This window comes from Aulonocara sp. 'chitande type north' Nkhata Bay, linkage group LG19 (genome assembly GCF_057382095.1).
Source record: "Aulonocara sp. 'chitande type north' Nkhata Bay isolate Kocher_YH1m ecotype deep benthic linkage group LG19, A_spYH_male_GT1.1, whole genome shotgun sequence".
Classification (NCBI taxonomy): Eukaryota; Metazoa; Chordata; class Actinopteri; order Cichliformes; family Cichlidae; genus Aulonocara; species Aulonocara sp. 'chitande type north' Nkhata Bay.
Window position 1 is genome coordinate 1,578,607 of NC_141362.1, and position 22,858 is coordinate 1,601,464.

Genomic DNA, 22,858 nt, shown 5'->3' on the forward strand with positions numbered 1-22,858 from the left:
TTGATGGTGACTTGTGCTATGGGCTTGGAGTTGGCCTCTAGTGTTGTACGCCACATCCCCATTGAGTTCCTGATGAAGGCTCTTAGGGTCCCATTGATCTTGTACAATTCTAGGCATTCCAGTATCCAGCTGTGGGGCATTGAGTCATAGGCCTTCTTGTAATCAATCCAGGCAGTGCACAGGTTGGTCAGTCTGGTCTTGCAGTCTCGGCTGATTGTTCTGTCTACCAGTAGCTGGTGTTTTGCGCCTCTGGTATTCTTGCCAATTCCTTTCTGTGTCCCGCTCATGTATTGACCCATGTGCCTGTTCATCTTAGCCGATATGATGCCTGACAGGAGCTTCCATGTAGTACTGAGGCAGGTTATTGGTCGGTAGTTGGAGAGGACCAGTCCCTTCTTGGGGTCCTTGGGGATCAGGACCGTCCGGCCTTCAGTTAGCCATTCCGGGTGTCTCTCGTTAACTAGCAGCTGGTTCATTTGTGCTGCCAGACGCTCGTGGAGTGCAGTCAGCTTCTTCAGCCAGTAGGCGTGAACCATGTCGGGCCCTGGTGCTGTCCAACTCTTCATACTGGAGACCCTTTCTTGGATATCTGCCACTGTGATGGTTACTGGACCCTGTTCAGGGAGGTCGCTGTGGTCTGCCCTCAGATCCTCTAGCCACTGAGCATTGCCGTTATGGGTTGCATCCTTCTCCCATATGCTCTTCCAGTATTGCTCCGTCTCCAGCCTTGGTGGTGCTGTTCCCTTGCCACTGAGAGTACACCTTTGCTGGTTCTGTGGAGAACAGCTGGTTTATTCTCCTGCCTTCTATCTCTCTGGTGTACCTCCTCAAGCGGCTGGCCAAGGCTGTGAGTCTTTGCTTGGCAGTTTCCAAGGCCTCAGGTATGGACAGCTTGCTGTATTTCTTAGGCACCTTATTTGTCTTACCTTTCTGCAACTCCGTTAGTTGGCTAACCTCCCTCCGTGCTACTTTGATCTTGCCCTCTAGCCTCCTTCTCCATGGAGGGTACTGCCCCTTGTCGCTGTTCAACTTGTAGCCAAGCATCTCACTGATCACTGTTGCCGTATTGTAGATGAGCTTGTTAGTGTCGGTAATCGTGGTTGTAGGTATTGCCCGTAGTGCTGCATTAACATCATCTAGCAGACCTTCTGAGGGTACTTCACGTAATCTTGGTAACCGGCTACGGGGGATCCAGGTTTCAAGCTTGGCCATGATCCTATTTTTCAGGTCAGTTCCTCTCGCACTCAACGATCCTTCTCCTATCGCACTTGGGGCTATGTACCCAATCTCGGGTGATGATATCTCCCCCCTGACCTGGCGTCCTGACTCCTCCTTGCCGTAGCATTTGTGTTGTACCTCGTCAATCTCTAGCTGTGAGAGCAGTCCCTTCTCTCGAATGTTGGAACACTGAGCTACTAGTTGTTTCGCCGTCATTGTGGATGTTGGGTATCGAAGAATCCATAGGTCCCTCATCCTATTCATGTAGCCCCTTCCGCCAGGGTTACTTGCTTGGTAGCATTCCAACAATGCCGTTTTCGTCTCTTGCCCACCGATGCCTTCTTGTTCCAGTAGCCCACTTTTATATATATAAAAAAAAAAAAAAAAAAAAAAAAAAAAAAAAATATATATATATATATATATATATATATATATATATATATATAAAAAACATCCAGCACGCCCCTGCGGGCGGTTTATCCTTCAAGCTCGGGTCCTCTACCAGAGGCCTGGGAGCTTGAGGGTCCTGCGCAGTATCTTAGCTGTTCCCAGGACTGCGCTCTTCTGGACAGAGATCTCCGATGTTATTCCCGGGAAAACACAAACAAAAAAAAACTTGCCAAATCTTCTCTGCCAATGCTAAACAGCTTTTTCTGCTACTGACTTTTATTTTGAGCCTGTGTTGACAGTTGGATGCCTGACTATTTCCTCCTTAGCAGCACCTGTGAACATGGACCCTGCTACAACGGTAAGCTGTTGTCTGCTCGAAGCACGTCACATTTGACCGGTCTGGATAGGGCCCGTGGCATAGGGCAACTTCAAGCTGGTGTTCCAAAGCTGTTATCATGACTGATTATGCTCTTAAGAGTTTCAGAAACCTGTGTCTGAAATTGAAACATCAACATTTTTTAATATGATGTACCTACGGTATTTAATCTTTTTCCATTCAATTTTATTTATATAGTTCCAAATCACAACAGTAGTCTCTGCAAGGCAGTTAATCCTGTGGCAGATGACCTTCTGCCTGATAGACTGCAAAGACCCAAACAGGACCACTTTGATTTAAACATGACTGAACTCAGGACAAATAGATTCAAACAAAACAATGGCCAAAAATATGTAAATATAAATCTGTTTCCCTTCTTTCTCACTTCCAGCAAGAGGAATGTTTACATTTTGTCGTACAATGTTGCCAGATTTAACTGACTGCAATTAACATAGGTGGACGGATATCAGCTGAAAAGCTAAAATGGTATTAAGTCACAACACTTGCTGGCTGTTTACTCATTTATTGCAGACTTAGAGGTCTGCTACAAGATCAGATGAAAGCATCATGCTGACAAACATTAGTACAAAAGAGAACAGAAATAATCTTACAGGAGGAACTAAGTTTTACTCATTGTTGCAACTCTAAAAGACTGCTCCAATCCAACTGTACACTTTTATTTTTATGTCTGACTACACTGCCTTATTTGTAATGGAGTATTATCTTATTGTATTATTAAGAATTTTACATTCCTCTCTGCCAGCTGATGGAAGAGTTTGCTGCTGAACCATAAGCTGAGTAACCACAATCAATAATGTCTTGATGCATGCTCAATCATCCAGGTAAGTAAATGTCCAAAAGTTGATTCTGTTCATCTGGACGTTTTCAGTGGGAGAAACGTTTCGTCACTCATCCAAGTGACTTCTTCAGTCTCAGCTGACTGCAGGTTTCCAATCTTATAAACAGTACATTTGCATAATGACTGAAACCAGCCCACTGAAGGAACAATGGGAGGTCAGTTCTTTCATCATAATTATGCAAATAATTCATCAGTGGTCTTTGATCAGTGGGCCTTGATCAATGAGAATTCTCATGACCATTATCATGCAAATGATAAAATCAAATAAAATTGGACCTTTGAAATCTACCGTCAACAGTTACTGCAACTATGACAAAGTTCCTGTTGTCCGAAAGTATCTTATAAGAAATACCGGGATCCTTCAAAGCAGCTTGCCTCAAAGAATGTTACACATCACATCATAAATCCATACACTGCATGCACAATTACTAGGCAAGTGGGTATTTTGGCCATATCATAATTTTATGCATATTTTCCAACTTCAAGCTGTATAAACTTAATGTTGCATATCAGGTGATGTGTATTTGCGTGATGAGTGAGGGTGTGGCCTAAGGAGACCGACACTCTATATAAAGGTGTGCATAATTTTCAGGCAGCTTCTCTTCCTCAGGCAAAATGGGCCAAAAAAAGAGATCTAAAGGACTCTGAAAAGCCCCATTGAGAACCTGTGGGCCCTGTACACCTCGCTGAACAGTGTCTTGGAGGCTGTGGCTGCTGCTGCACAAAACATTGATCATCAACAGATCAAGACACTGACAGACTCCATGAATGGAAGGCTTGTGAGTTATTGAAAAGAAGGGTGGCTATATTAGTCCCTGATTATCATTATTATTATTTTGGACATGTCAGAAATGTTTATATGTAAATTTTGAGTCGTTTTATTATTCTCACTTTAACAGATGGAAATAAACAGGTGAGATGGAAAAATGTTCGTTTTGTTCATTTAGTTGCATAATAATTCTGCACAATAATAGTTGCCTAATAATTGTGCTCATATATATATTCTCTTATGAAAGACAAAACCTCACTTTTACTGTCTTAAACATTCAGATTTAGAGCACTGTAGCTGTTCAATAATAAAATTAATCCTCAGAAATACACCTTGCCTAATAATTGTACACACAGTGTGGTTCATTAACAAAGAATATCAACTTATAATTCAGCTTTACTTTAAAGGCTTTAATTCTAAATTAACAACTTTCCCTTTAATATTATCTTGATGTACCTTATGTAGTTAGCAGAGTCTCATTTTCTAAGATAACGGGCTTTTCTGCCAGTGATTGTTCTCTTCTTTTAAAAGGGGAGCGATCACAGTAAAAACAACAGTGGTGTGGACTGCTTGCTGCAACCCATCATTTTGTTCCAGCTGTGCTATTAGTTCTGGCTCTTCATCAGGCTCAGTTTACTCCTCAGGCCCTGGCAGTAGGCTGATAGGCTGCTGTTGTCCTCCAGCAGATTGCTGCGCTCTTGGATGAGTCGAAACGAGGCCTGCTGTTCCATTTCATCCTGCTCCAGTTCAGTCATTAGCTCCTTCCTACATAGAGGGTGCAATGACATGCATAAAGTAAGATCCAAAAAGTATTTAGACAATGCAGTTTTTGTAATTTTGCTTCAGTGCACCACAGTGGAAATTCTCTCTGCTGCTGCCTGCTGGTGAGAAACAAATGAACTCAGAATCTCACTTTCTTGCTTGTCTTGTTTAGAGAAACACCAGCTCATTATTGTTCGATTCTTATTGTTGACTCACAGTGTGTTTTTAGAGGATGGATTTCTCAGAAAAATGCAATGAATTCAGTGTGTATTTACATTACAAAAATGAATAGAATTTGTTGCATCTACATATAATAGACAACTTGGCAAAGAACCATATTTAAATTTTATATTCAGGCCCTTTGTTACAAGCAGCTTATTGCAAAATCATATTTTTAGCATGCTCTGAAAAATGCCAAAGACAACACTATGACAGGTAAAAAGTAATAATTTTCTAATAACATGTCATAATTCAGGGTGTAGTGCAGTGTCACTCCAAGAAAATAAAAAGAAACTGGCCAAAAAAAACCCAACCCCTAGATGAATTATGAATAGTGTCTCAAAGTCACGTGCTTAAGAAAGAGGCCCTTCAGTTGATCCGTCTACTCTTTGCTGAAGCCTCGTCACAAATGGTCTCAGTGGAAGAGAAACCATTCTTAAAGAATGAAAATGAGGAGAGAAGGCTGAGGTATTCCAAATTATGCAAAAACTGGACTGAAAATTAGTGGCAACAGGAGAGATGAATCCAAATTAGATTTTTTTTTTGTTCAAATCACTGTGAATACAGTGGAATTTAAGAGAGAGTTACAACAGGGCGTGTCTGTAGCCAACTGTAAAACAGAAAGGAAGTCACGGCTTTTCAGCTGGTGTTTTAAGATCATGTCAGAGAATGATGAACAGACAGATTTTAATCCACCATGCAATCATTCTGGAAACTAACGGATTGGCAGCAGTTTCAATTTTCAACATGACAATGACCCCAAACACACTGCCAGTTAGAGGTGGGAATCACCATACATCCCACGATACGATATTATCACAATACTTAACGCACGATACGATATTATTGCAATTTTTAAAAATATTTTGCGATATTCAGATTCTGTACATAAAGGTAAACTTTATCAATATTCATTTTATCTAATATCAAAGTCTCACACTCAGTCTTTCTCTCATTTCAGTTTTATTGTTGACAAACTGAACGGTTTGTATTACAGTCTAGTCCAACTTAACTGAATGCAACCATCTGGTACAACTATAGCTATTCTGAACTATGCAATTTATGAAAACTATGCAGCCCATTCAGCAACTGAAGAATTTGAAAGTAAATTAAAACAAAATATAATTTTCCAGTAAATAAAAAAGTTTTAAACTTAATTAAAATAAAACATGTCTTAAATTTAGTTTATTGCTGCCAAAAAAAAGTTAAACACATTTGGACAGTGAAGGAATGTCAGGATTCTTGCTCAGAAAAAGGATCAACATGCTCTGAAGTCAGAGCACAAAAACCTTTTTTGTAACAAAATATCGATTTCTGCTGTCCCTGTATCGATACATTATTAGCAAACAAAATATCACGATACTACACAGTATCGATTTTTTCCCCCACCCCTACTGCCAGTGCAGTAAAAGCATACATGGATAGAACAACACACAATCTAACACTGTCAACCATGGATTGGCCTCCCCAGAGACCAGACGGCAATATTATTCAAGCAGCATGGGCTCATATTAACATACTACGTATTTTATTGGTTGAGCCCACATGCTAGGATTCACATAAATCATTTTAACATTTTTGTCCATTGGCCTGAAGACCTAAACCCAATAGGAAGTCCACCATTTTTAACTGAAGATTAAATGTTTGCATTGATTTTTCCATTTCCAGGTGCATGATTAAAGCATGCACTCTTATCACACATCTTAAGATGTTCACAGTTCTGCTTAAGTTAATATTGTGCATGTGACTTACTTTTTCTGAACAAGGAGAGCAATCTCTGACTGGACTTTGAGGTACTCCTGAGCCATCCTGATATGCTGCTCAAACACAGCCATGGACTCTTTGGAGTTTGGACAAGGAGCCAGAGGCTGAAAACACAGGGACACGCTGTGGTTAATGCAACACTCTACACATGCAGACTTCAGTATAACAGCTGGATGAGAATACTACTATAATGCTCAAAAAAATTAAATTAAATTAAATTAAATTGAAAGAAAGAAACAGTTTTTAATCAGAATACAACATCAAGTCAGTTAAACTTCTAGAATATTGAACTTGTCAGTTTAGCAGCAGAGGGGGTTGTTACTCAGTATCAGCTGTTTTGGTGTTTATGGAGTTAATAACAGGTGCAGTAAAGGGGCAACAATGAGACAACCCTCAAATGGTTTGAATGAATGGTTTTACAGGTTTCCCTCCTCATATTCTCTCTTTTTTTCACTAGTTTTACATTTGGCTGAGTTCAGTGTCACTACTAATTGCATGAGGCAATACCTGGACCCTACTAAGTTGCACAGGTAAGTACAACTCCCCAAGTATGTCTAGCAATACATGCAATTTGCAGAAGGTTTGCTGGGTCTCCCAGCAGTCTCAAGAGCATGGAGAAGATTCCAGGAGACAGGCAGTTACTCTAGGAGAGTTAAATAGGGCCATAGAAGGTCCATAACCCATCAGCAGGACTGGTGTCTGCTCCTTTGTCCAAGGAGGAACAGGATGAGCACTGCCAGTCTTACAAAATGACCTTTAGCAAGCCACTGGTGCGAATTTCTATGACCAAACAATCACAGACTTCATGAGGGTGGTCTGACGTCCTTTAGTGGGCTCTACGCTCACTGCCCAGCACTGCGGAGCGTAATAAGCATTTGCCACACAATACCAGAAATGGTAGGTCCTCCACTAGCATCCTGTGCATTTCACAGATAGAAGCAGGTTCAGCCTGACCACATCAGGCAGGCGCAGACTTATTATCAAACCCTGTGCCTATTGATGCAGGTCATTCAGTCTCTGTAGAGCTGTAGTGAGAGCTAGATTTCATATCGCCAGCAGTAACTCAGACTCATTTCCAGTGGATGTTGGCTTTCTCTCATTTCCATTCATAATCTTTATATATTTTTCCAGGTAAGTGGTTCTGTTGGCTTTACTGAGTGGTGGCCTGCAGCTTGCACCGGGGCGGTTTACAGCTGACTGTGAATCAGTGTGGATAAAAATTAGCACCTCTAAGTCCAATACCATGATTTTCCGGTAGAAAGAGCAGTGTGGCCAATTCAGACTGACAATCAATTGCTGTGGAGTAGAGTTTGTTAAGCAAATTTATCAGACCATCACCAAGTGAAGTTCATTCAATTAAATCTTATTTATAAAGAGATAATTCACAGTCACCTCAAGGTGTTTGAGATACAGTGTGATTTATACCACGGCTGCCCTTAATTAACAATATTGGTATGTGGTGGGGTGCAGTCTGTGGCTCAGCTGCAGGGGAGGGCTGGAGCAGTGGATTCAGGATGTGGTGTCAGGGGAGGCTGACACACACCTGATCTCCATCAGCAAAACACACCTCCCCTTTAAGGATGGTGCCGGGACCAGAGGGGTGTGTGTGTGTGTGTGTGTGTGTGAAGAGCAGCTGAAATGCTGCTTGTGCTATGATAAAGTGGGAAATAAAACCTTACAAATAAAAGATACCAGAAAGTGCAGATCATGTGTGTGGGTCCTCATTCTGGCACATGGTAATTACCATAATCTTTTTTTTTCTTTTTTACAGCTAGATGGATTGGTGCAGCATCTGAAGTAACGTATGGATGCATGCTCAATCATCCACGTAGCGTTTTCAGTGGGAGAAACGATTCATCACTTATCCAGGTGACTTCTTCAGTCTCAGCGGACTGCAGGTTTCCACAACCTTATAAACAGTACATTTGCATAATGACTGAAACCAGCCCACTGAAGGAACAATGGGCTGTTACGTCAGCTCCTTGATCATTAATTTGGAAATTGTCATGACCACCAATCAATAAGCATGAGTCCCATTCACAGAGAGTTGGGGAATGGCTGCAGTCACAGCATTGTAAGATGGTGACAGATGTACCGTTAGGCCCCCTCCTCAATTCAGAGATGGTCTTTCCCTTTTCATGTAAATGGACTCCTTGACTCCGCCCTCAAACCAGCGTTCCTCCCTGTCCAGGATGTTACATCCTCATCATTGAAAGAGTGTCCACTGGCCTGTAGGTGTAAATAGACTGCAGAGTCCTGGCCTGACGAGGTGGCTCTTCTGTGTTGTGCCATCCTCTTAGCCAGAGGTTGTTTGGTTTCCCCGATGTATAAATCCTGGCAATCCTCCTGGCACTTAACAACTATGTTACTCTGCTTGTGTCGGGGGACCCGATCCTTGGTGTGGACCAGTGTTTGGTGCAGTGTGTTTTGGGGTTTAAAAGCCACAGAGACCCGGTGTTTAGAAAAAATGCGTCTCAACTGCTCCGATACTCCTGACACGTACGGGATCACTACAGGTTTTCGCTTAGTCGGAGGTTGTATTTTTCTCCTGGATCATCTGCAGCTTTCTTTAGGAGCCTTCCCAGCTTTGACAAAAGTCCAGCTGGGATAACCACATTTACTCAGGGCCTTCTTGATGTTCTTCTGCTTCTCTGGCCGCTGTGTCAGTGGGGATGGTGTTCGCTCTGTGTTGTAGCGTCCTGATGACACTCAGTTTGTGCTCCAGTGGATGATGAGAGTCAAACCTTAAATACTGATCCGTATGTGTAGGTTTACTGTACACATCAGTTTTAGATGTCGCCCATTACTGATGGAAATCTCACAGTCTAAGAAGGCTAACCTGCCACTTTTCGTATCCTCCCTTTGATGTCTTGGTCCACCAAGTTAATGTGATCAGTGAATTGTGGAACGTCCTGAGATTTGATTTTCACCCAGGTATCATCCACATACCTGAACCAATGACTTGGTGTTCCAGGGTAGAATGAAGACACAGTTCAAACACACTTGGTGGATGCTGAGAGCGGTCCTGTTGCTGAGGTTGGGGTTATCCTGTAATCTCTTACGGACTACCTCCAACGCTTCCATGACTGGGATGCAAGTGAAGAGAGATGTAACGTCGTACGAGACCATGGTTTCATCTGCCTCCATAATGACATCTCTCACCTTCTCAACAAACTCCAAGGTGTTCTGGATGTGGTGTTCAGATACCAACAGATTGAGAATTGAAGCCAGAAACTTTGAGATGTTATAGGTGACTGAGTTGATCATGCAGACAATCGGTCTTAAAGGTGCACCCTGTTTATGTATCTTCAGTAAACCATACAGACTTGGTGTAGATTCCCCTAGATACAGCCAGTCCGGTCAGTGGCACTGTCCTGTCCTAACTGCTTCAGGCAATCTATCACCCTCTTCCTGGGTCTCATTTCAGGGGCTCATGGTTAAGAAGCAGCTGAGTGTGAAAGTGAAGTTTTAGTGGTTGATCTATGACCCCATCCTCACCTGTGGTCATAAGCACGGGTAGTGACTAAAAGAATGAGACTACAGATACAAATGGCAGAAATAAATGGTGTTCAGGTGGTTCAGGTCTTTGACAAGGATGCCTCCATGGTAAGTCGGAGTAGTGGCCAAAAATGCCTGCATGTCCAGAATTTCAAACATATTCACATTTTACTTATTTAGGCAAACATAAGAAATAGAAACATCACATTTTAGTATTACATACATTTTAAATTTCAAAATATATATTTTGCTGAATTTAGCAGATCTTCTACATTACTTATAATTTAGAGTTCTCATACTTACAAAACAATAACTAATACATGCATAAACACTAAATGTAAGTGTGTGGGTATATGTCTTCACCTAGAAAAGGCAGAGAAAACTGTAATCCAATACCATGGTGAACTACAGCTATGTTTTTGTGTTTTTAAGCACAATAAAAATACCATCTTACCTGCAGCTGATAATCCAGTTTCAGATAGCCATCTACTCCATTGGTAGCTAAAGACACACACACACACACACACACACACACACACACACACACACACACACACACACACACTTTTACTTTTCAAACACAAATCCAAACACTGGCAGTGAACCATCTAATGCTACTGTGGTCAGACTAATGCATTCACTGAGCCACATCTGTGACTGAACTAGAAAATAAGTGTTATGAGGTGCTAGGTTTTACCAAAGAAGACAAACAAGGAGTCTATCACTAGGTACTGACCAGGTATTACACAGATTAGGCATAACATTATGACCACCTGCCTATTATTGTGTTGGTTTGTCTGTGTAGGTTCTCTGTCATCCAGGTCATGGTAGTCAAAGGAAGTTGGGCTGTATGGAGTGGCAGGGAGAGGTAGTACCTCTGATAAGGGGACATGTCATGCTCCTTGGAGCAGTTTGTCCTTTGAGTAGTTCCTTCCCTGTTGGTACTCTCACCTGTGGCTCCTCGCAGCTATTTGAATTCAATAGCATGCAACAGTGGCCACACCCTGGCAAAAGCTTCAAATGTCTGGTCGAACCAGGTAAGGGTAGCCAATGAGTCTGAAACCACTGCTGGGTCTGAAACCCTTAGTGAACCACCCACACTCACACATACAGTAAAGTCCTGTGGAGATGGGTACATGATGAAGCAGCAAGTGCGGATACACTGGGAGCTGTAGCCACAACCCAACATGTAGGCGACCCAGGGTATTAGATGACTCTCACTGGCCCCAAACAGCAGTGGAGTTGAGCAGTCCCCTGGGTATCTGAGCAACAGCAGGTATCTGCATATCTTTGACAGCGGCTAGGTACTGTCCATTTGAAAGAGCCAAGAGCTTTAATTTCCACTTCCTCTATGTAAAGGTTGGCTACAACAGGTGACACTGGAGATCCAACATTTTTCACACCTCGGCTCACGTGATGAAGCACACGAGTGGATCACGAACCCTAAGGGATAGCCCCCAATAGGTTTAAATACCCTGCACTCTGCACCATTTGGATGAAATCACTGGACCCATTATCAGACCCAGTAGGTCCCTGGGTTCTTCCTGGTAGGTTTTTCTGAGTATTTGGTGAAGGCATTCGACCCCATCTCCAAGGGTTACTTTGGGAGTATGGGGTATCATGCCTATTGATGCAGGTCATTCAGCCTCTGTAGAGCTGTAGTGACAGCTTGATTCATATCGCCAGCAGCAAGTCAGACTCATTTCCAGTGGATGTTGGCTTTCTCCATTTCCATTCATAATCTTTATGGAAACAATTTATAGGTGCAACCAAGAGGTGGCTGCACCATTTGGTTTTAGAACTGAAGAAGCCTGTTGGAGAGATGAAACATCTTCACGAAACTTTAACAAGTCCAGTCGCTTTCTTTCCAAGCTCCTTAGACATTGTGTTGGTTTCGCTTTTGCTGCCAAAACAGCCCTGACCCATCGAGGCATGCACTCCATCAAGCCATTCAATTCTGAAAGTGTGCTGTTGTATCGGGCATCAAAATGTTAGCAACATTTAAGCACTGTAAGCAGCAAAGCGAGGCCTCCAAACTCACTTAAATCCGTACGCTTGCCCCAGTTATCCTGCTTCTAACACATCACCTTTTTAGAATAAAATGTTCACTTGCTCCCTAAAATATCCCCCCCTCCAACAGGTGCTATAATGAAGAGAAAATCATTGTTTTTCACTTCACCTGTTGGTGGTCAGAATGCTATGCATTAATCATGTCTCATACAATTTATAAACGCAGGTTGCTAACCAAACAGCTAGTGTTAGACAGTAACTTCACCCTCTCATCCAAATACATGTATAGTAATTTCAGCTTCTAAAAGTCTAACACAGCATGAGCTATTTTGATGTTTTAAAATGTAGAGTTAAAAACCAATGAGTTATAGAACATTGATGGCAAAACGGAAATAGAAAACAATCTAAAAACTGTCTGTATACAGAGAAACAAATTAGTTTACCACAGTCTTTAAATTTGGCAGACGTCTTGTAAACCTTGCTTCAGGTCAACAGCAGTTACTATCTTCTAATATGACTGCAATGTGTCCACGGCGGGGCGGGTACAGTATTTACTCAGACACATACATTTTAAAGGTTGAATTGATGATTATTTTGCAGGAAAATAATATTGTGTGAATCTACCTGTGGAGCTGAATGTCATCTTCAGTTCTGACTGGCTAGAGTTGATTGGAGAACTGCTCGAGTGGGTTGAGTTTTGGGAAGGCCCTGGTTGAGTGTCCACACCTGAGGTCCTGGGCAGACCAGTACGCGATGCAGGACTCTGGGATTTGAAAATCATAAAATAATAAAAAATAATAAAATAAAATCATAAAACAGGTTCAAAGCAAAACACTGTGAAGAAGTGTGATCACTGTGTGATTATGTTCTATTACCTTTGAGGGCTTGAACTGAAGTGGAAATTTGGACTCGGGACTTTTCAGGGTTTCCTCTCTACCAACTGAGTTTGTGTGTTCTATGTCGTCATCACTCCGGCTACAGTTGATAGTGCAGTCAGCATACGAGTCTGAGCAGAAATAAAGAAATCATTTGTGATAATATTAATGATTTAACATGGAATGATTTCAATTCCATTTATTATAAAAAAAGTTAGCAGAGACTGAAATAGCTGTTGAAGTGATCATGCATTAGTAGAAGCTGTAGCATGGTTACCCGTGCTTGTGGCTGACGAAGAGCCACTTCTGCTGGCTGACGACTGATGAGGAAGATCCAGTGGTTCATCGGAACCTGGAAAGTACTGGAAGATGCACACATAGCACCCTGCATTTTTAAAGAACTCTTTCTAGGCCAGTGTTTCTCAGCCTTTTGGAGTCACGGCACATACTTCACATCAGAAAAATCACACGCCACACCACCAAACAAAAATGTCACAAAAAGCATTCCGATAATTTTTCCCTGCGCACCAGGTATAAGCAGAATTAGCTCGGTTTGCCCCCAGTATACCCTTTTTGCTTTCTTCTGACCACTACTCATGCTAGGGCCTTCATCTGGGTAGGAGTTTTCTCCAGGACCAGGTCAGACTGACTACTTTTTCTTTCTTTTTTAAAATATTTTAAAATATTTTTTTATTGAGCGTCAAGAATGTAATACAAAGACATACATGTAACAAAGTCACAATGCTTCTTTTATATGCATACCCCACCCCAAGAACATCTTGGACACCAATCCAGAGGAAAAAAAAAATTTAAATGAGGTACATCAAAATTCACTATATTTAAAGATGTGCACGTAAAAGGCAATAGTTTGCACAAAATTAATCACCATCACAACAATAAGGGTATACGGTAGCTGCCAAGCGAGTATCAGATGGGTATGGTTTAAATTTTCTCTAAATGTTTTAGCAATGTATCCCAAACGGCAAAGAATCTCTCCTTCGACCCCTTGAGAGTACAGCTGTATAAATTGTGACAGGTCACTGAACCACAGAGCCACTTTGGGTGGCTTTTGTGACTTCCAATGCAATAATATCTTTCTGCGCGCAAGCAGTGTAGTGAAAGCGATTATGTTTTTGTAGCTTTTCCTTAATGTTCTATGTCCTCTATCTGTAGCACCAAATATACCCATGACTACATTGGGTTGAAGCTCAGCATTCAATGCTTCAGACAGTGTTTTGAAAATTGTTGAGCAGTAGGCTTTTAAAGTTGGACATGACCAAAACATATGTGTTAAATCTGCAGAAGGATTTCTACATCTCTCACAGCTTGCATCTATGTTTGGAAATATTTTGGCCAGTCTTGCCTTAGAGTAATGAATGTGGTGAAGAATCTTGAACTTTATGATGTTTAATTTGGCACAAGAAGTGCTGTTGTTTACTCTTAAAAGAGCGCTCTCCCAGGTCTCCTGCTCTAAGTCCACCCCCGGCTCATCCTCCCAGTCCGCTCTGATCTTTGCCATTGTTATATTCTTAAAGGAGGCTATACAATTACTGATCCTTGAGATAAGACCTTTAGGCTTAAATGTGAGTTTCAACAGATCATCAACACCAGTAAATGGTGTTATATTTGGAAAGTTGGGGTTATAATGCTGAAGGAAGTGCGAACTTGAAAGTATCTAAATAAGCTGGACCGAGGGAGGTCAAATTTTTGTGACAAATCCTGAAAACTTGCCAATACACCGTCTATGTACATGTCAAAAAAATTGTGGATGCCTCGTCTCTGCAAAAGAGCAAATTCAGAGTCTAATCTGGCAGGAGGGAAAAGATGATTATTATGAATAGGGCTCAAATGGAGAAGATTTTTAAACCCAAAGTTCTTTTAAAATTGAGCCCATATTTTGAGGGTGTTAAGAACTATAAGACTGTCGGTGTACAGCCGTGAGGAAACTGGAAGGCTGCAGGTGACCAAGGCTCTAAGGGAGGTGGAAATGTAAGACGCCGCTTCAATTTGGCACCAATCTTCATCTGGGGTGTGGAGCCAATAAATTATTTTTTGAACATTTGAGGCCCAGTATTAATGGCCGAAATTTGGAAAGGCTAAACCACCTAGGTCTTTAGGCCTCTGTAACTGATCCAGGCGTATTCTAGGTTTTTTCCCATCCCATATAAATGAGACCAAAGCTTTATCAATAGATTTAAAAAATGATTTTGGAAGGTAAAGTGGGATACACTGAAATAGATAAAGAAACTTGGGGAGTATATTCATTTTTATACAATTTACGTTCCCTGCCAACGATAGATGAAGTGGTTTCCATTTCTTTAAGTCCAATTTGACCTTTTCAAGTAGCGGGCAGAAATTTTCTTCATAGAGATTGTGCAAATCTCGTTATATTTATGCCTAGATATTTAAAGCCATTTTTGGCTGTTTTGAAAGGTATAGCACTGCTCTATATTTGAAGAGCCAGGTCATTAGCAGGATAGCATTCACTTTCACTGAAGTTCAGTTTGTACCCAGAGATGGAGCCAAAGCTGCTTAGGGTGTGGAGGATATGGGGGACACATGAAACGGGATCAGATACATACATTAACAGATCATCTGCATAGAGGGATACTCTATGCTCTTTATCCATCCTACAAATACCTGCAATTGATGGCAAAGTTTTGAGTGTAATAGAGAGGGGCTCTATGGCCAGGGCAAATAACAATGGGCTGATCGGACAGCCCTGACGGGTGCCTTGCCATTTTGCATCGCCTTTAGTACAGTAGTCACTTTTGCATGATTGAGTGGAAGTTCAGCTTCAGTCCTATGGGCCGCTGTTACAAGAGGAGCCTGAAGATTGTCAAAAAAATGCTCCATAGCAGAGCAGTCACTTGTAATCTCAGATGTATAAAGATTTGAATAAAACGCCGTGAAGGTTTCTTTAATTTCTTCGGGGTCAATTGTTAACTCACCATCATCTTTTCGTATTTGTGGGATTTGTTGTGCGGCTGAGTGGCATTTAAGTTGATGTGCTAATAAACGTCCGGCTTTATCGCCATGCTCATATACATAACCTCATGACTTTAACAGAAGACGTTCGGTTTTTTCAGTTGATAGCAAATTATACTGTATTTGGAGGTCTAGCTTCCTTTTGTAGAACTCAGGAGAGGGAGAGAGAGTACTGAGCACCTACCATAGAAATGGTTCTTGCCTATTTCAATTCATTTTGTGTTTTCTAAACGAATATGAGATGATTTCTTCCCTGATTACAGCCTTTAGTGTCTCCCACAAGAGAGAAGGTGAAACATTATCCATCCATCCATCCATCTTCATCCGCTTATCCGAGGTCGGGTCGCGGGGGTAGCAGCCTAAGCAAAGAGGTCCAGACCTCCCTCTCCCCAGCCACCTCCTCCAGCTTGTCCGGGGGAATACCAAGGCGTTCCCAGGCCAGCCGAGAGATATAATCTCTCCAGCGTGTCCTGGGTCTGCCCCGGGGCCTCCTCCCGGTGGGACATGCCTGGAACACCTCGCCCAGGAGGCGCCCAGGGGGCATCCTTGCCAGATGCCCGAACCACCTCAGCTGGCTCCTTTCGATGTGGAGCAGCAGCTGCTCTACTCTAAGCCCCTCCCGGATGGCCGAACTTCTCACCCTATCTCTAAGGGAGAGGCCAGCCACCCTTCGGAGGAAGCTCATTTCCGCCGCTTGTATCCGCGATCTCGTTCTTTCGGTCACTACCCACAGCTCGTGGCCATAGGTGAGGGTAGGGACGTAGATCGACCGGTAAATTGAGAGCTTCGCTTTTACACTCAGCTCCCTCTTCACCACGACTGACCGGTGCAGCGTCCGCATTACTGCAGCCGCAGCCCCAATCCGTCTGTCGATCTCCAGCTCCCTTCTCCCATCACTCGCGAACAAGACCCCGAGATACTTGAACTCCTCCACTTGGGGCAGGAACTCATCCCCGACCCGGAGTGGGCACTCCACCCTTTTCCGGCTGAGAACCATGGCCTCAGATTTGGAGGTGCTGATCCTCATTCCCGCTGCGTTACACTCGGCTGCGAACCGCTCCAGTGCGAGCTGGAGGCCCTCACCCGATGAAGCCAACAGAACCACATCATCCGCAAAAATCAGAGATGAGATTCTGAGGCCACCAAAGCGAAAGCCCTCCGCCACTTGGCTGCGCCTAGAAATCCTGTCCATAAAAATTATGAACAGAACCGGAGACAAAGGGCAGCCTTGGCGGAGCCCATCACCCACCGGGAACGAGTCCGACTTATTGCCGGCAATGCGAACCAAGCTCTTGCAACGGTTGTATAGGGATTGAATGGCCCGTAGCAATGGGCCAGACACCCCATACTCGCGCAACACCTCCCACAGGACGCCCCGAGGGACACGGTCGAATGCCTTCTCCAGGTCCACAAAACACATGTAGACTGGTTGGGCAAACTCCCATGCACCCTCAAGTATCCTCGAGAGGACAAAGAGCTGGTCCAGTGTTCCGCGACCAGGACGAAAACCGCATTGTTCCTCCTGTATCCGAGGTTCGACTAGCGGACGAACCCTCCTCTCCAGCACCCTGGCATAGACTTTCCCGGGGAGGCTGAGGAGTGTGATCCCCCTGTAGTTGGAACACACCCTCCGGTCCCCCTTCTTGAAGATGGGGACCACCACCCCGGTCTGCCAGTCCACAGGTACTGCCCCTGATCTCCACGCAACATTGCAGAGACGTGTCAACCAAGACAGCCCTACAACGTCCAGAGCCTTCAGGAACTCGGGGCGGACCTCATCGACACCAGGGGCTCTGCCACCAAGGAGTTGTTTAACTGCCTCAGTGACCTCGCCCCCGGAAATCGGTGGGTCACACCCCTCATCCCCAGACTCTGCTTCCTCCCCGGAAGACGTGTCAGTGGGATTAAGGAGGTCCTCGAAGTATTCCTTCCACCGCCCGACAATTTTCTCAGTCGACGTCAACAGCGCTCCGCCAGCACTATACACAGTGCAGGTAGAGCACCGCTTTCCCCTCCTGAGACGCCTGACGGTTTGCCAGAATCTCTTCGAGGCAGTCCGAAAGTCTTTTTCCATGGCCTCTCCGAACTCCTCCCACACCCGAGTTTTTGCTTCAGCCACTGCCCGAGCCGCATTCCGCTTGGCCTGTCGATACCTGTCGGCTGCCTCCGGAGTCCCACAGGCTAACCAAGCCCGATAGGCCTCCTTCTTCAGCCTGGTGGCTCCCTTCACCTCTGGTGTCCACCATTTGGTTCGGGGATTACCACCACGGCAGGCACCAACCACCTTGCGGCCGCAGCTCAATGCAGCAGCTTCGGCAATGGAGACGCTGAACATGGTCCATTCGGACTCAATGTCCCCAGTCTCCCTCGGAATGCTGTTGAAGCTCTGCCGGAGGTGTGCGTTGAAGATCTCGCGGACTGGGGCCTCTGCTAGACGTTCCCAGCACACCCTCACTACGCGTTTAGGTGCACCAGGTCTGTCCAGCGTCCTCCCCCGCCACCTGATCCAACTCACCACCAGGTGGTGATCAGTTGACAGCTCAGCCCCTCTCTTTACCCGAGTGTCCAGAACATATGGTCGCAGGTCTGGTGATACGATTACAAAATCGATCATCGACCTACGGCCTAGAGCATCCTGGTGCCACGTGCACTTATGGACACTCTTATGTTCGAACAGGGTGTTCGTTATGGCCAAACTGTGATTAGCACAGAAGTCCAATAACAAAGCACCGCTCGGGTTCAGATCAGGGAGGCCGTTCCTCCCAATCACGCCCCTCCAGGTCTCGCTGTCGTTACCCACGTGAGCATTGAAGTCTCCCAGCAGGACAACAGAGTCTCCAGGTGGAGCACCTTCCAGCACCCCCCCCAGGGACTCTAAGAAGGCTGGGTACTCCGAACTGCCACTCGGCGCATAAGCGCAGATGACAGTCAGGACCCGTTCCCCGACCCTAAGGCGCAGGGAACAAACCCTCTCGTCCACCGGGAAAAACCCCAACGTACCGGCAGCAAGCCGAGGGGATATAAGAATACCCACCCCAGCCCGCCGCCTCTCACCAGGGGCAACTCCAGACTGAGACAGAGTCCAGCCCCTCTCCAGGAGACTGGTTCCAGAGCCCAGACAATGCGTAGAGGTGAGCCCAACTATATCTAGCCGGTACCTCTCAACCTCACGCACCAACTCAGGCTCCTTCCCCACCAGAGAGGTGACATTCCATGTCCCTATTGCCAGTCTTGGCAGCCGGGGGTCGGTCCGCCAGGGCCTCCGCTCCTGGCTGCCACCCGGCTCACAATGCACCCGACCCCTATGGCGCCTCCTGCGGGTGGTGGGCCTGCGGGAGGATGGGCCCATGTCTCCTCTTCGGGCTGTGCCCGGCCGGGCCCCATGGACTAAGGCCCGGCCACCAGACGCTCGCCCTCGGGCACCCTCCCCGGGCCTGGCTCCAGGGCGGGGCCCCGGTAACCCTATCCCGGGCAGGGTAAACTGTTCCCTCGATATTCTTTTCATGGGGGTCTTCTGAATCGCTCTTTGTCTGGTCCCTCACCCAGGACCAGTTTGCCATGGGAGACCCTACCAGGGGGCAAAAGCCCCCAGACAACATAGCCCCTGGGATCCCTGGGACACACAAACCCCTCCACCACGATAAGGTAGCGATTCAAGGAGGAGTGAATTATTATCTTTTTGGTTAAAAATTAGAAAGTCATCTATTTTTTTTTTTTATATCATTTCACACAAACCCTTCTCTGCCAGGAGAGTCCTGTCTAACTTCCAAGGCGGGCGTTCTGATTGGTAGAGAGAAAAGTACAGGGCATGATCTGACTCTACAATGGTTAAATATTCAGTACTCATATAGTCTATTCTACTATATGAATGATGTACATTAGAAAAAAAAGAAAATGACTTTGTGGAAATAAAAACCGCCAGGGGTCAACAAAACCTATTTGGGCCATAAAAACAGATAATATCTTGGCTTTTTTGGAGAGATTTGTAGGTTTAGAGCTGGAACGGTCAAGTGTTACATTCATCACACAGTTCAAGTCTCCACCAAAAATCAGCTGTTTTGAGTTCATATCTGGAATTAATGATATTATTTTGCCAATAAACTTATCATCATCCCAGTTCGGGGCATAAATATTTATCAGAACCGGACTGACTACTTTTTCTTTCAAATATTTATCTATTGTTATTAGGCGCTGGTTGTCTCACAGCATGACTATTATGTAATTTCTTCTTCGTCTTCTGTTTTACTGGCAGTTGGCAACCGATGTAATTTGAGCAGGTAGTTGTACTGCCCTCTAGTGGAAGAGAATGTAATTGTTCTGCCCGTTACTCATGCTGCTGGCTTATAGTAGTAATCAGGTGGAACCAGATAATCTTCCACGGCACAACTATATGCTGTGGCACAGTGGTTGGGAAACACTGCTCTAGGTTCATCTGATTTATAAAACCTTCTCAAAAGATCATTTGTTTAATTGTTTCTAGATATAGTTCCAATTTGTCATGTCATTACTTTTAATTGTTTTACTATATTTCTTTTTACGCACAAAAACAGTTACATTGGCACTTGAGTTTTTAATGTGGCTAAGTATCTTTGACAGTTTATTATCAGACTCCTCCAGGGAAGTCGGTCCCAAATGTCAGATTCATTTTGATGGTACAAAACAAAACAGAAAAAAGTGAAAATTTCAGCCTTTAATCTTTTTAGATCATTCTGTTTAAAACACACGCCTCAGATTTCAGTGTGCAGAAAAAATTCAAAACAATGAGGGCTGAGCAGGAGATTCATGGTGATTTGAGATGGAGTGAACCACATCATAAAAAAACCTAAATTTGACTGAATTTCTGAGAAAACAAATGCTATAATTCATTTCTTTACTGTACACACAAACTGAAATAAAATGATAATTCGTGGTTCCATGTAGTGGCACTATACCTTCATTAGATGATTCATAGTGTTTTTGACCTCATTCATTGATGGCCTCTGGCTGGGTTCTTTGTCCCAGCAGCGTGTCATCAGAGTCTCTATGGGTTCTGGAAGGTCTTTGATCAGAGGAGGTCGAGTACCTGTCGTAGTAACCAGTCAGCCAGAAGAGAACAATGGTTTCCATTATCACCATTATGAACAAAACTTCGTATTATGTCAAGAGAAAAGACCTCATTCGGTGTGTACACACAAATGTCTCGTAAATCGTCGACAAACATTTCACTCACATATTTAATTCAGCATTATTTTTGTGAATTTGTTCGTGCTCTACAAACAAATTTAGAAGTTTCTCAGACCAGACTGTGAACACGAATAGATGATGAAAATTATGATGGTGAAAAAATTACTTGAAGACTGCAGTTACAGAGAGATTTCTGGATGAATGAAAACAACAAAAAATGGTAAAGCAATATCAGAATGGTAGTTGCCTTTTTTTGCATACTCTTTTTAATAATCAGAATCAGAATACTTTATTCATCCCGAGGGAAATTAGGGTTACAGCAGGCAGCACGCTAATGGCGCATGCGCACTTACAAAGGAACCATCTGACCAACTTTACACAAACATCACATTGGGCAGACATGTCAGAAGGTAGGCTGATAGGAAAAAACAACGAAAATACACTACATGAGGTAAGAGGAGGAGAAAAAAAAAAACTCCACTCAGACTGAGCTCCTAGTGGGAGAACAGTTTGATAACAGAAAAAAAACCCCACCTCAGCACAAAAGCACATGACTATCAATACACCTTAGAAACACAAGACAAGCAACAGGGGCGGGTAAAGGGTAAGAGAGAGCCGGTGTAGACAGCGCATCCAGTCCTGCAGTATATCTGCGCTGGTCCAGTTGACTGCTATCTTCCCCGGTAGGGCACAAGCATCGAAGGCGTTGGAAAGGGAGGGGGGATGAGTGAGTGCTTATCAGTGTAAGTGTGTGTGTGTGCGTGTCCATAGTTTAGCTGAGACAGTGTCCTTCGGCCTATCAGGCTAAGTAAACAGTCCTCCAGCCAATCCAGGTGTCCTTGCATGGGATGGGAAGAATAGCTGTAACACAGTCATTATCAGGGAGTGATTGTTCGGCTCCAGCCTTGGGCCTGCAGCTGGCGCCGTGATGGGGATCCGCAATGTTTATGTTGGTTTTGTTAATTTCCATGCGAGCAGCCCAGGAGAATTTTTCAGGCTGCTCTTTAACACACTGGCCTCTCGATCTCCCGTTGGAGAGTCGCGAGCCTCCCCATGATGGTATCAAACTTCTGTTCCATGGTGTTATCGTTCTTTTGATTCTGAGACCTCACAACTGCAGTGATCCGTTCCGCGATGTTTTCCAACTGTCGCTCAAGGGTCTCATTTTGAGCAGGCCTCTCTCTGATGTTTCCCCTCATACGCTCAATGGTGTTGTTTTGAGCCTTCACAGCAGCTGCAAGCGTCTCCAAGGTGTTGACCATATTACGTTCGTTGTGAGAGGTTGCGCCTCGTTCCATTTCGATTCCAGCGGGCAGCCTTGGGGGGGTTTGAACAGCCGGTTCCGCTCTCTTATTTCTCCGATAAACCAGGGCTAAGCCAGCTTAGCCTGTTATCATGGTTCCGAATAGATAGATATCTTCAGCGTCCTCGATCGACAGTCCCGCCAGGCACATGATCCTCCAGTTCTGCCACCCGTCCATCGTGTATCCGGCAGGGAAAGTACCTCCAGGGCACTCAGGCTCTCCCGAGCCCAGATTTCTCGTTGAGAAAAGGGTGTCAATAGCATTCAGAGACCAGTTGATCAAATCCATAATTCTCTTTTAGGTTTTAGAGAACGACAGTGGGAGGCTATTCCAGGGAAAGTAATGCACACAAGACAAGACAAGGACATAGAGGCTAAGCAGGGAAGATAAGGGTGAGGAGGAGAGGAGAAAAGTGCGACCGCCTTCGCTGAGAGCTAAAGAAGAGTGCACCAAGTGCTCTGATTACCACTGGAATCACTGTTACCTTCACACTTCACATCTTTCTGAGCTCTTCTCTGAGCCATTTGGTACTTCTCCAGGTTCTTGTGTTCCTTCTTCCTGATGTGTCTATCACCATGGTTGCTCTTCCCTGCTTGTCAACCACTACTATGTCCAGTTGGGTAGCCATCACCAGTTTGTCCATCTGTATCTGGAAGTCCCACA

The 22,858-nt window shown here is 44.3% G+C and overlaps 1 protein-coding gene across 2 annotated transcripts in view; it reads right to left on the minus strand.

Moving 5' to 3' along the window:
* Nucleotides 1–2,491: 2,491 nt before the first annotated feature.
* Nucleotides 2,492–22,858, minus strand: part of LOC147306277 (mitogen-activated protein kinase kinase kinase 7-like) — a 30,974-nt gene continuing 10,607 nt past the window's right edge. For both annotated transcript variants that reach the window (XM_086273888.1, XM_086273889.1), the window contains exons 8-14: nucleotides 20,660–20,790; nucleotides 13,018–13,102; nucleotides 12,741–12,871; nucleotides 12,490–12,628; nucleotides 10,310–10,356; nucleotides 6,346–6,461; nucleotides 2,492–4,377 (exon numbers count right to left, since the gene is read on the minus strand). In XM_086273888.1, coding sequence (XP_086130014.1) covers nucleotides 4,218–4,377; nucleotides 6,346–6,461; nucleotides 10,310–10,356; nucleotides 12,490–12,628; nucleotides 12,741–12,871; nucleotides 13,018–13,102; nucleotides 20,660–20,790 — 809 coding nt within the window. In that variant the 3' untranslated portion in view covers nucleotides 2,492–4,217. The remainder of the gene's footprint in view (nucleotides 4,378–6,345; nucleotides 6,462–10,309; nucleotides 10,357–12,489; nucleotides 12,629–12,740; nucleotides 12,872–13,017; nucleotides 13,103–20,659; nucleotides 20,791–22,858) is intronic.